Here is a 14,721-nt window from a genome sequence, read left to right on the forward strand (position 1 = left end):
AGTCACCATCTGTGAACCCTGCCCACAGTACTACCACCCAGACAAAATGTTTATGGTGTGTTTGCATTCAGAGGAAACTTCCCATGCATGTAAAAAAAGTCATCACCAGCACTTTCTTTATCCTTCCCTTGCCCGAAGTCTAGCGGAGAACTTATTTTACAGTGAGTTATTTATGGCCTGACAGAAGCACCACTGAAAATTTGAGATTCACAGCTCCAACTCTGGGAAACGAGGCGGGTTTTTCTCAGAAAGTCTTCTAAAGGCACCAGCAGGAGACAAAACCATTTTTAAAACAGGATGGAGGGAAGCCCTCTCCTCCTCTATGGAACATTAACACTTGAGCTGTCTTTTCTGTAGGTACTCACTGAGGTTTCCGCCACCACCCTGAGCCACGGGGAGCTCAAGTTCTGAAAAATCTCCAACCCTGATGACAGGGCTGGGTTTCTGTTGCACTGGGTGGGGTCTAAGGACATTAGGGCCCTCATTTCTCTCCCTCCTTCCTCCTCTCAGTCTGTCTCATCTATTCAGGTATCTTCACCTGTTTTAAGAAACTGTTTAAGTTGCTTAGGTGGGGATTTTCACAACACTGGGATTTGCAAACTCCAGTGCTGGGTTTGCCATTCCAACTGTTGGTCCTTTCTAACCCCTGGACAAAGGGAGTGCGAGCTTTAAATATTGTGCTTTAACGAGCAGAAAGACAACGTGCAGGAAGAGCCAAGCATCCCTGCAGATATGGGTACTTTTGAAGTGAGAAGTGTAAGCAGAGCAAACCTCTAGGAATTACAAAGCAAAGATGGAATCCTAGAATGGTTTGGGCTGGGAAGGCCTTAAAGATCCTCCATCTAGTTCTGACTTCCTGCCATGGGCAGGGACACCTTCCACTATCCCAGATTGCTCCAAGCCCCGTCCAGGCTGGCCCTGGACACTTCCAAGGATCCAGGGGCAGCTACAGCCTCTCCAGTGTTGTCCATGGGCCACGGGCATCTCCACACAGCAACACAACAGCTTGTCCCACTGGTGGGGAAGGACGAAGTGGGAAGGCATTTACCTCCCTGAGGCAGGTATAGATGGGGCAGACGAGGACTCGGAAGGGCTCCCCGGTGCTGCTCCTCATGGTGCCGAAGACCTCGCAGAGGAAGGTGATGAACCCCAGCCAGCGCTCCACGTCCCGCTGCTGCAGCTCCTCCCGCATGGAGAAATCCTTCTGCAAGAGGCACAGAGACAAGAGGCTGCATCAGCAACACCGCACCACCACGGGAGAGGCAACGGCTGTCTAGAGAGGGAATTAGGAGGAAATTGAAACTCGGGGTGGGGGGAGGACAGACAGACAGACTGACTCTTTAGTAACAGTGGGGAGATTACTCAATGCGTGCGGAGCGGCTGCAATTTCAACACAGCAAAGCCACCAGAAAGCAGGTACTGTAGAAATAGCACCAACTCCTGCAATAACTGCCACAGCTTGCACTAGAGATGGCGTCCCCTGCGCCCCACTGTCCCCCCTGACAGACACGGGGACTCTTTTCTGTATGCACCACCAGGACCGAATCAAGGCAGCAACAGAGAGGTTAAATAAAATGCAGAGGAAATGCTGGTGGCCGTGCTGGGCTTGGTGGTCCAGGTTGACCTGCCCAGCCCATTTATTCCAGTATCTTCAGCAGACCCAGTGTCTGGCCAGGAGCATCCTAATGGTCTGGCTGCTCTCTGGCGTCTCACAAAATAATGGCAGAGACTGGCTCCCTGCCTGACCAGAAGATCAGGGCAGCCTGGGCTTGGCATTAAAAGGTCACCCTGCGCCTGAGCTGATGGTTGCTATGACTAAGGATTATCCCAGTGACGTGATTTATGGATCAGCATCAGGAGGAAGCACACAGGGAAATAGCTGCCTCTCCATCATACCTCCAGCTCGGGTGAAAGGAGGGGTTTGTCCAAAAGCAGGGTATGAAGAGGGAGGTATGTGATGGAAGCGTGTGGCAAAGAGCACAAGGCAACACAGAAAAGCAAATAAAAAGCCTTCTAGAGGATGGCACAAGGGAGTGCATCGTGCTCAGAGTCAAGAAGGTTTCCCTGGGCCCTAAGAGATGCTGCAGAGGTTCTTGCATGACATCTCATGCGACTTTGCTTGTCTGTCTCCATAGAGACCTTTCCTTGGTACTAAAATTTAGTAGACACTAAGCAGGGGAACACTGAAGAAGAAGAGGACAAGTTCGTTCTCCACACTGCCTGCTCCCAGTGCAGGTTGCACAACCTTTGAAATCCAGCAACTAAATAAATTACCTTCTATCTTTTTCATCTCAGTTTATTCCTACTGCCTGAGACAAAGGGCTTTGCTGCTGCAAATGCTCTGACCTGCAACTGCTCTCTGCAAAGCTGGGGAGATAAAAAAGCCACCACACCAAAGTTTGCTCTCTTGCCCTGGACAACACACAGGAGGTCTTCCTTTTAGAACAAAGGAAAGTGAAGCAGCTGCTAAAGAAAGCCAGGCAAAAGCATGATGATTATTTTCAAGACACAACTGCATGCACAGAAGATCCAAGGCAGGAGCTATTTATATGTTTCACTACAAAAGGAAAAATAAAATATGAATTTGCATATGCAGGAAAAAAGACTTGTAAAATAGCTGAGGCACTTATTAACCAAACAGCGATGACTAATTCCTCTCTACACCCATTTCTATAAGTCAGTTGCCCAACTGTGTCTGCGACTTCGAAGTCAACCTGCAGCCAAATCCTGCTGGGTCTCCCCAGACTCTCCAGGGGAGTTTGCAGAGTTCATCCTTTCATTAACCAGCCAGTCCCTGGGCAGTAATGGAAGAGTTATTTGCCAGCTCAGGTTATCACCCCAGGGTTACTCAATTACTTGTCCTGGAGTTTTCAATTGATTTTTAATGCAAAAATAAAAAGTCAAAGAGACATGATATCCTGATTACTGAGAAATTAAAAAAACAGGCAAGAGCATCACATGCCCCTCATCTGCCCCATCCACCCATGTAGAGCACAAAAAGCTCCCTTGGAACCCTGGAGCTTTTCTGGATTCCTCTGCATCTCCTGGCACTGTCTCATGCAGCAGCCCAGCCAGCTCCAGCCCCCAACCCATCCTGACCCTCCCAGCCTGGATGCCCTTCAGCACCTTCTGTCCTGCCTGGACCTGGAAGCTCCACACTGATATACCTGGGGAGCTGTGCTGTATTTTGGGATCTCTGGGGCATGCTGTGAAATTCCTAGCAGCTTGGGATAACTGCACGGGCTCTGCAGTCCCAGATTACTGGGCAAGAATAAAAACCACTGCAGGAAATTCTGCTCCTTCTTGTTCCTGCTTCAAACATGCCCTGCTCTGCACCCTTGCAAGAGAGAAAACCGACACTTCAACATCTTCCTTTAAAAATGGTTATCTTTTGTAAAAAAAACTCCATCAAACCAACCAACCCCCCAAAATTCCATAAACCAACCAGCAAACCAAACCAAACTCATGAGGCCTGGGATAGGAGCCAGGCAGGAAAGGATTCCACCACACATCACCCTCCTTTTTTCATCCTGTGGCACCTGGTGGGTGATGCAGAGACATCAATGAACACTGCCCCACCTTTGCAGCTGTAAGAAGATCCTTGTAAAAGAAAACGGTCTGAGGTTCCCCCTCCTCCAGTCACAGGAAAGCTTGTGCAGACTTTGAGGGACCCCCACGAAGGATGGGAGAGGGGGATGGAATATAGGATGGATGCAGAAGGCCCCGAGGACATTTCCACCCAGAATGCGAAGCCACAGAGGGAACAATTTTGTTCCATTTGCAGACTCAGCTTGGGCCAAACTTTGCAAAAGGAGGTGATTTGCACGTGTTCTGCAAAAGGAGGGGAGTGACACTGATTCCTCTGACAAAGTAGGAAGAGCATCTCACCAGTGGGAGGAAATTTTCTGGACCACGCCTGCCTACAGGCCAGAGCTGGGATTGGCAGGAACCTCCATGGCAGCTGGACTTGCAGTGCCAGAGGTATCCTGAAGCATCCTGAGAAACCCATCTGCCTCAGGATGGTGCTACACCAGTGTCTCAGCATGCACCAGGAAGGTGGTCCAGGGAGCTCTGTGCTTAAATTTGGCCTTCAGCGAGCAGGTTTGACCCGTACCACGGTGTGCACTGAGTGCCACCCATGCAGAGGTGCCCCATCTGCCTTGGGGTGTTTGAGGAGACCACTGCCATCACCGAGGCTCAGCTGGGTTGTTTGATTAACGGAGTTACACGTGTGACTCACCTGCTGCAGGCCAGCCATGCCCACAGCAGGCCCTGCGACCCTTTGAGAACACGTAGAGCAGCTCCAAAAGCTGTGCAACCCAAACGGATGAGCCAGAGCCAGCACGTGGGAGAGGTGAGGAGCCGGCCGGCAGAGAACAAACCCCACGTCCTGTGTGCCCGGGGCACATCCGATGGAGCCGTGCCCTGACCCACAGACCTCCACACACCAGTGACGAGCCTGGAGGGGGCTGAAAAGCTCTGGAACCAGACAGCCGGGTCACTGCCCTGCCCATTGAACTTTATTTGCTCTGGAAATGCCTCACGGAGTTATATAAAAATAACCTGTGGATTGGCTTGCCCCATGCTTAGGTGGTGATGTCAGAGCAGTAAGCAAATTATCTTTCATCAGTTTGGCTGTATTTTTAAACACAAATTGTATTACTAATTTGGGGGTGCTCTGGCCTGTAGATAATCTGGGTGTGTTTACTGGATGACCTTCCTTCAGTGCCTATAGTTTAAAATAAAATGTATTTATACCAGGTAGCAGGGTTGGCCTCCCTTCTCTGCCTGGTTTGGGAGAAGAATTCATTGGGAAACCATGTGGCAAGTAGGGGGATGCCAAGGGGACCTCTAAAGAGTTCTCATACAGGACAAGTTTGGGGCATAAATCTGAAGGCTAAGCATGTTCATCATGTTGGGCCTCACCGTGTGCGATGGGTAGGTCAGGGTGGCCTGTGTTCACACATCACAGAGATGGCCCAGGGCTCAGTAAAACCTCTGACATCCTCTGTGGGATCCTTTGTAAGCTTGGCTGAAGCTCCTGCCAGTAATGGAAATTCAAAATGCCTTTATCCTGGGGGTGTCCACTCTTGCAGCCCAGTGAAAGCCCACTCCCCATCCCAGTACAGATGCAGTTCATGCAACACTGGCTCATGACAGGGGACATGAGACCTTTCAGAGACTAGGAGCAAGCTAGAAGAGCCAAGAGGAATGGCCACTCTGTGGGAGAGCAGGCAAATCCATCCTCTAACATTTTTGGTGGGCAGCAGAGTCAGGTGGGATGAGAAGCAGCATTTTGCCATCAGATCTAAGCCCTCACCCCAGCTCAGACAGCTGCAGCTGAAAATTCTTCCCTTGGGAGTTAGTCACCCTTTTTTAAAGACAAGTTCCAAATAACTTTTCCCCAGATCTGGGCCCACCGACCCATGGCTGACTCTGGCAGCAGCAAGTTCGAGGGCAAAAGTTTAGTGAGGGATAAAAATGAGGGTTAATTTAAGCATCGCCACCTTCTGATGGAAAAAAAAAAGAGACACATTTGGGCTTGTTGCTCTGTGAACACAGGGTTCTTCCTCTGGCAGCTCTGCTGTTTACTCAGTCATTGTCAAGGAGGCAGGAAATACTGAGTCAGAAATACTGCACAAAAAGAAATATATGATGCTTAGATATCCGTGCTAAGAGCTATATAAAAAGCTGAGATGGGCTGTGCTAAATAGTTGATCTTACTGGCAATGTTCTGCGAAACCCTGGAGCCCTAAATGGCTGCTGGGAAAGGGCCGAGACAAATGCAGTGGGTTGGAGGAGGGAGCTGGTGGGCAGAGGTTGGACAGCCTCTGTCCCTTACTGCTGTCCTGGAGAAGCACAAACCTTCCTAGAAAGGGCTCCATAAACCACATTTTGCACAATTAACATCACTGCATTATTCCCTGCTTAGAATTTAAATACTACATGTATTTGTGTCCTGACTTGCAGGACACTCTGGTGTGCAGCTTTGCTTCCTGAGGAGTATAGACCTGTGAGATGAGTGGTTTGCATTCAGGAGCAGCTCAGGAGGTGCTGGACAAACAGCACCAGGGAGGGATCAAACACCTCTGCCCATGGATTTGTGGGGTCTCACTGAGCTCCTCTGTACCACCCACAGCTCCACTGGGAATGTCTCACTTCATGGACAACACTACAAAAACACCTCTGCTGGAGGTGGTGGGACATGAAGTGGGACCATCAGCTCTTCCATGGGCTCTGCCCTTCCTCCAGCCACCCACTCCTGGCCTCTCTGCCTGCACCCAAGGACAGAACCCCATGGAGATCCCACCACACCGTCCCTGCCCATGCTACTGCCAGCATGGAGACAAGACAGAGCAGAGTAAGGTGACGACAGAAAACCTGCTTTGAGCCTACAGCTCCCACGCAGAACCTGGAGAACAGCAGCACAGGAGACTGAGGTTTATTTCCAGCCCTGTGTGGGCTGCCATCACCTCTGTACCCTGATTTCCCATCCGGCAACAAACGGGAATGATTTGCTCATCTTCCTCTGCGAAGTGCTCTGGGGCGTGTGACCAAGACATGCGAATCACGGCAATTATTATGACTGCAACAAAGGAGCTATTGACATTTAAAGCAGCTAAAGCTTTTAAATTACAGATGACACCCTGTGCCCAGCCTTGCAGAGGTCCTGGCTTCACCCAGCCATGAGGCATTTCACTCCCACAGGCTTTCATCACGTCGCTTCCTCCATGCTGGAGCTGCACCATTTGAACATCTTCTCAGGATGTTTTGGCCATTTTGGGAAAAGCAGGGAATCCTACCAGTGGCCTTCAACGTGGATCTGACTTTATGATGGCCACAGTTCTGTGAACTGTTTCAATCACAGAGGGCTCCAAAATGCACCAGATGGTGAAGGTCCAGGCTACCAGGACTGTGACTACCACCCCACAGACACCTACCACGCACCATCCCCCCGCCAGATGATTTCTAACTTTCCTTAGATGTCACTGACCAACTCACAGAATCACAGGATGTCTGGGTTGGAAGGGATCTTATAACTCATCTCGTTTTATCCCCTGCCATGGGCAGGGACACCTTCCACTATCCCAGGGTGCTCCAAGCCCCATCCAGCCTGCCTTGAACAATTCCAGGGATATGGAATTCTTCCACATCGGCAAGAACAACTCAAAGATTCTGCATCCATGAGGCAGACACAGTGCTTACTCCTCTCAGAAGGATTTGGGCATGAAGGGAAAGTAAGGTCAGAAAACTCCTGGTTTTTCTAAAGCAGGGGCTAAGCAAACTCCCAGGACAAGAAACATAATCAATTTTACATTCCCAGGTTTGGGTAACTGAGGCAGCTGATGACCAGAGCCAACAGTAGCTGTGGATACTTCCCATGTCTACAAACACCCTGAGGTGACCAGGCGAGTGGTCACTTGAACCTCCTGCCTCCTGGTCTCACCCCAACCTCTCCATCTAGCTCCAAATCTGGGATCAGCAGCAATAAACCACCCAATGTGGGTGTCTCATGGCTTCAGACAGCAATGCCTGTCAGGTCCTTGAAGGGCTGCAGAGGTGAGAGCAGTTAATTATTGATTTAGAGGTTTAAATCACCCTGGTGGGAGCATAATGATGGATGTGCTGATAAAAGTTTTGCTGCTAACCTCTCAGCTGCTAGAGATCTTGGAGCACTGTCTGGGTGGAAGCTCTGAGAAGACCAGGAGGGTGGATTCAGTAGCCTGGTCTGCACACAACCAACAGCAATCACCATTTTGTCCTGGATGTTTGCCAGTGCCTCCTCCAGCACCACCCAGGTGACAGAGTTGCCTTCTTCGTCACTTAATTTTTATTGCTGTCCTTCCTATCTCACACCTTTCTGGGTTCCCAAACATGTGCCAGGGTGTCAGCTCAGCTGGGTAACAGCAATTTATCATCACCTTAAAGACCTGTTATCCCACGAACCCAGACACAGCAAAACACCATCAGCCAGACGTTGCAGTGAGCAAGGGACAGACCTGCCATCTGCAGGACACACAGACACGGGGAGCTACTCACGTGTCTGAGACTCACAAGCCAATCTCTCAGTTGCACGGAGAGGGGCTGGAGGGGAGACAAGGGACCACAGAGAAACACGAATTGATTTCCTTGCTGGGTTGCCAGCAGAGCAGCCAGGACACCCGTTTGACCAGCCCTGCAGACCCCCCATGTAACGCCCAGAGGAGGCCGCTCCCCCTCGGCAGCCTTGCTCTTCTGCAGCAGTGCAGGAGATCCTGGCTATATTCATCTTATTCCTGCACTTTCCAGTACAGTGGGAATCTCGAGGCAGTGATGTGCTCTTTGCCTTTATGAGTGTGCACAGGAAGCCTTGGGCTACCTTTGGAATTTCGGAGACACTGGGAGTCCTCCCCCTGAAACAGAGACAAAGAATCCATGCCCTCTAGAGCATCCCACCCCTAGGCCAGCAATTCCCTCCTAGCTACATGGAGATGGTAGGAAGAGAGAGGATCAAGCACAGCAAATCCCTGCTCATCCCAGCACCCACAGCAGTGCTGATACCCCCACTCCATGGAAAAATATATTGATATAAATCTCCCATCCCATGGGCTGTATTCCTCATAGCACAAGCTCAGTGTAAAAGCATAATGGTTTCAAGAAATATCACAAAAACCTATTTTTGGGCTGCTTCATATGAGTGTAGATGGTTTGGCGGGCAGTTTGCAAACCCTTCTCCGCAATGCAGCAGGGTCTGAACCCCAGCACCATCCCCAAATCTGTTCAGAGACCACTTCTGTGCCTGAGAAAATGCTCATCCCACTCCCAACACCAGGCTGAGGTGATGACTGGGACCCCAGTTGCGGCTGAGAGATGGATCCTGCTTTCAAATGCCATGTCTGGAGATGCCCAGCCTTGCAGCCCAGGAGGATGCAGCAGGGACCAGCTGGATTTTGCCAGCAGGATGCATTCTTATTTTAAATTCTGCACATGCAATGTGTCCTCTTTATAAGGTGGACATAGAAAGGGATCTATGGGGACAGGCCAAATTTGGAAAGAGGGATATAAGAGGAGGAAAACTGACCACGGAGGCAGGTGCTCCTTTGTCCAGGCACCAGGGCTGGAGGAATTCCACTGGCACTGGAAATGAAGCTGTGTCCATTGAAAGGCCAGCTTGCTTGTGAATGAATGAAACCGGGCAGGGAAAGGCAGGCAGCTAATCCTGTTTGACATCAGGAGCTTTACTGCACAGGCACTCCTGGCTCACATCAGTTTGGTCCACGAAGGGATTTTCCTGAGTGCCTGGTAGCTGGCAGCAGGATGTTCTCCTGTGGGATGCTAAGACCCTCCTAGGAAGTGCCCTCTTGCTGGTGTTCACCATGAAGTGGGACTGGGACCACCCATCTGCTGAGCTGGGCAAGACACTGAGGCTTGGCCTCTTCTTCTCTGCAAGCCAGGACTGATGGATGAATGAGGCCTCAGGGGCTTCTCACATCCCCAAAACTTGTCCCTGAAGTGGAAGCCCCCGAGCTGGGTAGCACAGGAGAGCAGACAACCTTTGGATGGACATCCATAGCACAGAGGTGGCTATAAAGAAGTCCAAGGGGCATGAGATATTATAGAATCAGGGCTGGAAAGGACTTTTAAAGGTTATCTAGCTCCAACCCACTGCCACCTTCCACTGTCCCACGTTGCTCAGAGCCCTGTCCAGCCTGGCCTTGGACACTGCCAGGGATCCAGGGGCAGCCACAGCTGCTCTGGGCACCCTGGGCCAGGGCCTGCCCACCCTCACAGACAGCAATTCCTTCCCAATATCCCATCCAGCCCTGCCCTCTGGCACTGGGAAGCCATTCCCTGTGTCCTGTCCCTCCAGGCCTTGGCCCCAGTCCCTCTGCAGCTCTCCTGGAGCCCCTTTAGGCCCTGCCAGGGGCTCTGAGCTCTCCCTGGAGCCTTCTCTTGTGCAGCTGAACACCCCGCAGCTGGCTGCAGAGCAGAGGGGCTCCAGCCCTGGGAACATCCTCCCCTGGACCCGTTCTAACAGGTTCATGTCTTTCCTGAACTGGAGGACTCCAGAGCTCCATATGGGCCAGAGTTCTTGGCTGTCTCCTTTAAAAAAAAGCAGAAAAAAACCTGCAAAGATGGACACACAAAAACTCGGTGGGTGGGAGAGCACAGGGGGTCCTGTAGGCAGCTGGCCAATCCATCGTGGGATGGGTCTTCCTTTCATCTGCCCCGGGACTGAACCGCGCGGATGATCAAGGAACCGGAGGAGTTAACAGACTCCCAGCCAGAGATATTCGTGGCACCCAGAGTTCGTGTAAAGTTTCATACCGGGACCCTTTACTAAATTCTTTCGGTCATGGGAGAGAAAACACTGCAACTGTTTAGTCTGCAGGGAGGTGGTGGCTCTGGCCCAGCACTCAGCATTGCTGAGCAAACACGCTGGAGAGCAAAGGGGCTGTCACCCCTCTTATCTCCTCTGTCTGCTTTTCACCACGTCTCTCCCACCACCAGGCACCTGATCGGCATCGTGTACCAGTGCTGGATCTCCTTGCTGGAAATGCAGCTCTGGGATGGGGGAGAACAAGCCACCACTTGAAAATTGAGACCTGGAGATGAAGTGCCAGTCTGCTAAAAAAATGTTATTTACACAAAGGAGCTCAGAAAATCTTTCTCAGAGGCCAACATTTACAAATTCTATGTAGCCAGGGAGCTTTTGCTATAAGAAATGTTATATTTGGCTGGTGGTTTTTTTCTTTTACGGGATGTGAAAGATGCATTAATATTTTTTGCTTATCCCCTGAGCATGCAGGTATGGAGCACCCTACAATGACTCCAAAGCTGCCTATCCGTCCTGGGAAAGCTTAGATTACAGAAGGGTGATGCAGAAAACAACATCAACGTGCAAAAGCCCTCAATTGCTCCGTCCTTTGTATCTCTGAAGGGATGTCCATGATTGCCATGGCGTATTTTGCCTGAAGTTGGCAGACTGTGAGCATCACCCTGTAAGAACCCTGGAGGGCTGGAATATCAAAGAGATGCAAGGAAGCACACCTTGCTCTTATGAACAAAGCAGAAACAGAAAGAGTTTTGTTTTTCCAGCCTGCCACTGCCTCCTTAGGTGATGGACACTGCACTCGCTGTCCTCATTTTCAGTTCCTGCTGCTCCTGGACTGGAAGTGTTAGCACAGAATCACAGAATGGTTTGGGTTGGGAGGGGTCTTAAAGATCATCTCATTCCAACCTTCCTGTCATGGGCAGGGACACATTCCACTAGACCAGGTTGCTCCAAACCCTGTCCGGCCTGCCTTTATCACTGGGTTTGGATCCCCAGCACTGCCAGAGATGCTTCTTTTAACCCCTCTTTAATAAAAAAAAAAAATTATTTAGAGCACTAGTAATTTAAAAACAAAGAAGCAAGAAAAGTGGAAGAATTTGTCACTGGGAGGGGAAAAGGAAGCGCTGTTTTGGGATGCTCAGTGAGGAAAGAGAGCACAGGGGGCACACCCCATGGTTGGCAGCACTGCTGATGAGACCAGAGGATGTGTCAAGGTAGGGCAGCATCCTCCAGCCAAGCATTGTTTGCTCCTGTCCCCAAGACTTAGATTCTGTGTTTTGCATCAGCAACAGGCCTGGCAAGCTGTAGGACAGGGACCTGAAATAATTCTCAAGCCTCATTCCTCACCCCTCAAGTGTCCTCTGGCTCCTCTGCTCCCAGTACCCACCAAAGCCACTTCCCACTGTAATTTTGCTTAAATGTGTGCAGCAGGAAAAGATGGGGCTGTGCAAAACCATCCCCACAGGGGAAGGAAAGGGGATGTGGATTTTGTGAAAGCACTGATTCTCCAGTTCCAGATTCTGACATAGCTACACACCAGAATACCCACCAATGAAAAAACCCTGAGCCTAAGTGTGCTCGGGGGATGCTGAGGGTGTTCAAGCTGCAGGTCCCATGGGACCATCCCTCTGGGAACCACCACAGCAGTCGGGTTCACTTGGCTGGGAAATGAATCTGGTTCAGAAACTTGTGGCCCAGTTAGAAAATCTTAAAGAGATTTCCTGCTGGAGAGCACAAGAGCATCCTCTGCATGCTACAGGCCTATGTCCAAGTAAAGCCAGGGATGGGCAAAGCACATCTGCTTTAAGCACGTTATCTCATCTTCCCCCTTTCCCAGGGCAGAAAAAGAGGTGCTTCCCTCTCCAGCATCCTTCTATCCAAACCCCATGCTGGCACATGCATCTGCCCCGGCCTTGGAACAGGAGGTGATGTCCCTGGCACTTGCTTCTCCAGGGTGCTCCTGTGTCAGCAGGATGCTTCATTCCCTGACAAAATCACTGGGGGTGGGGTGGGGTTTGTGGGATGGGTGTCAGGCAGGGTGATGCATCACGGGGTCCTGATGAGCCTCCAAAACTCCTGTGCCCAGGTGAGGAGAAGGGAATCAGCTAAGAGCAGGGCTGGGCACAGCAGCTTGTCTGCGAGTATGGGGAGCAGGGATCGTCCAACTCTGCAGCATCCCAAAATCCACACCTTGGGGGTGGCTGCAGCAGCCTGAGCTGGACTGGGGCTGAAGCAGGCAGGAGCAGATGGTCTGTGAGGAGGGTGCCTCGGGCCAGCTGAGCCCCCTGGCTGACAGGAACACACTCCCACATGCCGAGGGTTTGAGCATTTTGGGAGCAAACGAGAGATTAGGAGCTGATGCCAGTTCAGCCCGATCTGGAGGGGTCTCAGCACTGAAATGTCTCCCTGCCTTCCCTCACCTCTCATCAATGGATAAATGGATTTTGAGGCTCTTTTTTTTTCCCATTTCTGCTGTTTCTACCAGGACCCCCAGCATCCTCACCCACCAACAATGTCTGGGGGCACCCAGGAGCCCACCCCAGCAGGAGGCTGCTGCCTGGCTCTGTCCCAGGGCTGCAGGCAGGATGCAGGCAGGCTCAGCAGTCTGCAGTCTCCACCTAGAGCCCAGAACAGCCTCTACTCCGTGCTTAAGCCCATGTACAGGGTGTGCACGGGTCCCACCGCAGCATGAACCCCACGCTCTGAACTCGGCTGTGCTTTTAGCAGGCAGCAGCAGCTCGGCCACGAGCGATCCTGACACTCTTCACCACCAACCTGCATGAGCACGAGGAGCCTCTGCTGGGTCCCACCACCACTGGAAGATGCCCAGGGCATCCACTGCCCGGCAGAGACAATGAGACACCAAGTGCCATCCCTCTGGTCCCATCATGTGCTAGAGCACAGGCTGGTCCCCACTGTGGCCTTGAAATCTTGGCCCCTTCGAGGTGAAAAGGAGCCAGGAGAAATCACACACTAATTTATGGAGTAAAGGTGATGGCTGTTTTTTCACAACACACCTGAGCATTGTAGAGGTATAAGGTATAAAACCTTACCAGCACATTGAATTAAAGTCAAATGCACCAATCTTTAAACCCTAAGGGATTTTTTTTAGAAAATTAGTCCTGCTTCCTATCAAACTCTCAACTGTAGGATGCACTGCTAGTCTAATTTAAACACCTGTCCTGTGCAGAGCCATGAATGTGGCTGCATTGGGCAGACTCCAGACCCCAGTAACCTGCAGAGCACTGGGGACAGTCCCCTTGCCATCCCCTGTGATGCCCACTGCTACGTCAGTAGCCCTGTGCACACCTCCAGATGCAGCTCAAGGTGATCCCCAAAACCCACCCCTGGCCTCGGACTGAGGACTGATGTGCAGTGCAAACCTACTGCTCATTTAATTTAGGGTCTGGATCAACTACTCCCAGCCCAGACAGCTCCTAGTGCTTGTGGGGCACAACTCCTGTCCCCATCCCCTCCTTCCTATCAGTGCAAAAATGCCTTTTTCTCTGCGCTCCGTTAAAACCTGACATCTTGGGCTCCACTAACCCCTCCCTCACCTCACCACCACCCTCCAAAGAGGTGCTGCCTGGTGCTCCCTGGCCCCCACCACTCTGCCTTGCCGTGGAAAGGCCGCAGAGCAGCCGGGTGCTTCCAACAGCCACCGTTCCGCTTGGGAGAAGTGGCAAGTTCAAAGCACGCAGCCGGACATTTAATCCAGGGCTCTCCAGTAACTCCCAGCCCCGCACGGGACCCGTGTGCCAGCGGCTCCTGGAGCCTCCCGTGGCCAAGCCCAGCGCTGTTACTGCGGGCAGGGAGCTTGGCCGGGCTCGGGGTAAAGGCAGGGCCAGCTCGAATTGATGCCCAGCCCTGCCCTTCACCTGCCGGTGCAGGCAGGCTGCCAGCCCGCTCCCCGGGCTCCCTCTCCTGCCTGCTGCCGACACTTGCACGGGCTGTGTTTGGCCCTGGATGACTGTGTGAAAGAAGGGGGAAAAAAAACTCCCCCAGAATCATGGTAAGAATTAAAAAAAAAATTACTAACATTTTAAGTTACAGAATGCTAATGTATGTCATAAGCAAATATATGTAATTATTATATATATGTATAATTAACATATATATATGCAATAAGCATATATATTATCACAGGAGCAAAGCAAGAAGTAATTGAATACAAGAATAAAGTGATAAAAATGATACGATAATAAATAATAAAAATAGAATAATCAATACACTAAAGAATTAGAGAATGTCTCCAGAGACACAAGTCAAAACTTGCGGCAAAAAACAGGGAATGTATCTCCTTTCCACTATTTTTCTCCGTGCCTGAGAGCAGGAGGACACAGCAGCTGGGGATGCTCCTCGGAGCCACCCACGGGGCTACATTCCCTGTGCCCCTTCAAGCACTA

At 51.1% G+C, this 14,721-nt stretch overlaps 1 protein-coding gene across 6 annotated transcripts in view; it reads right to left on the reverse strand.

Annotated features, from left to right (window-relative positions):
• Positions 1–14,721, reverse strand: part of CTIF (cap binding complex dependent translation initiation factor) — a 149,161-nt gene that overhangs the window by 19,887 nt on the left and 114,553 nt on the right. For all 6 annotated transcript variants that reach the window (XM_032095656.1, XM_032095655.1, XM_032095661.1 and 3 more), the window contains one exon: positions 1,049–1,204. In XM_032095656.1, coding sequence (XP_031951547.1) covers positions 1,049–1,204 — 156 coding nt within the window. The remainder of the gene's footprint in view (positions 1–1,048; positions 1,205–14,721) is intronic.

This window comes from Corvus moneduloides, chromosome Z, assembly GCF_009650955.1.
Source record: "Corvus moneduloides isolate bCorMon1 chromosome Z, bCorMon1.pri, whole genome shotgun sequence".
NCBI lineage: Eukaryota > Metazoa > Chordata > Aves > Passeriformes > Corvidae > Corvus > Corvus moneduloides.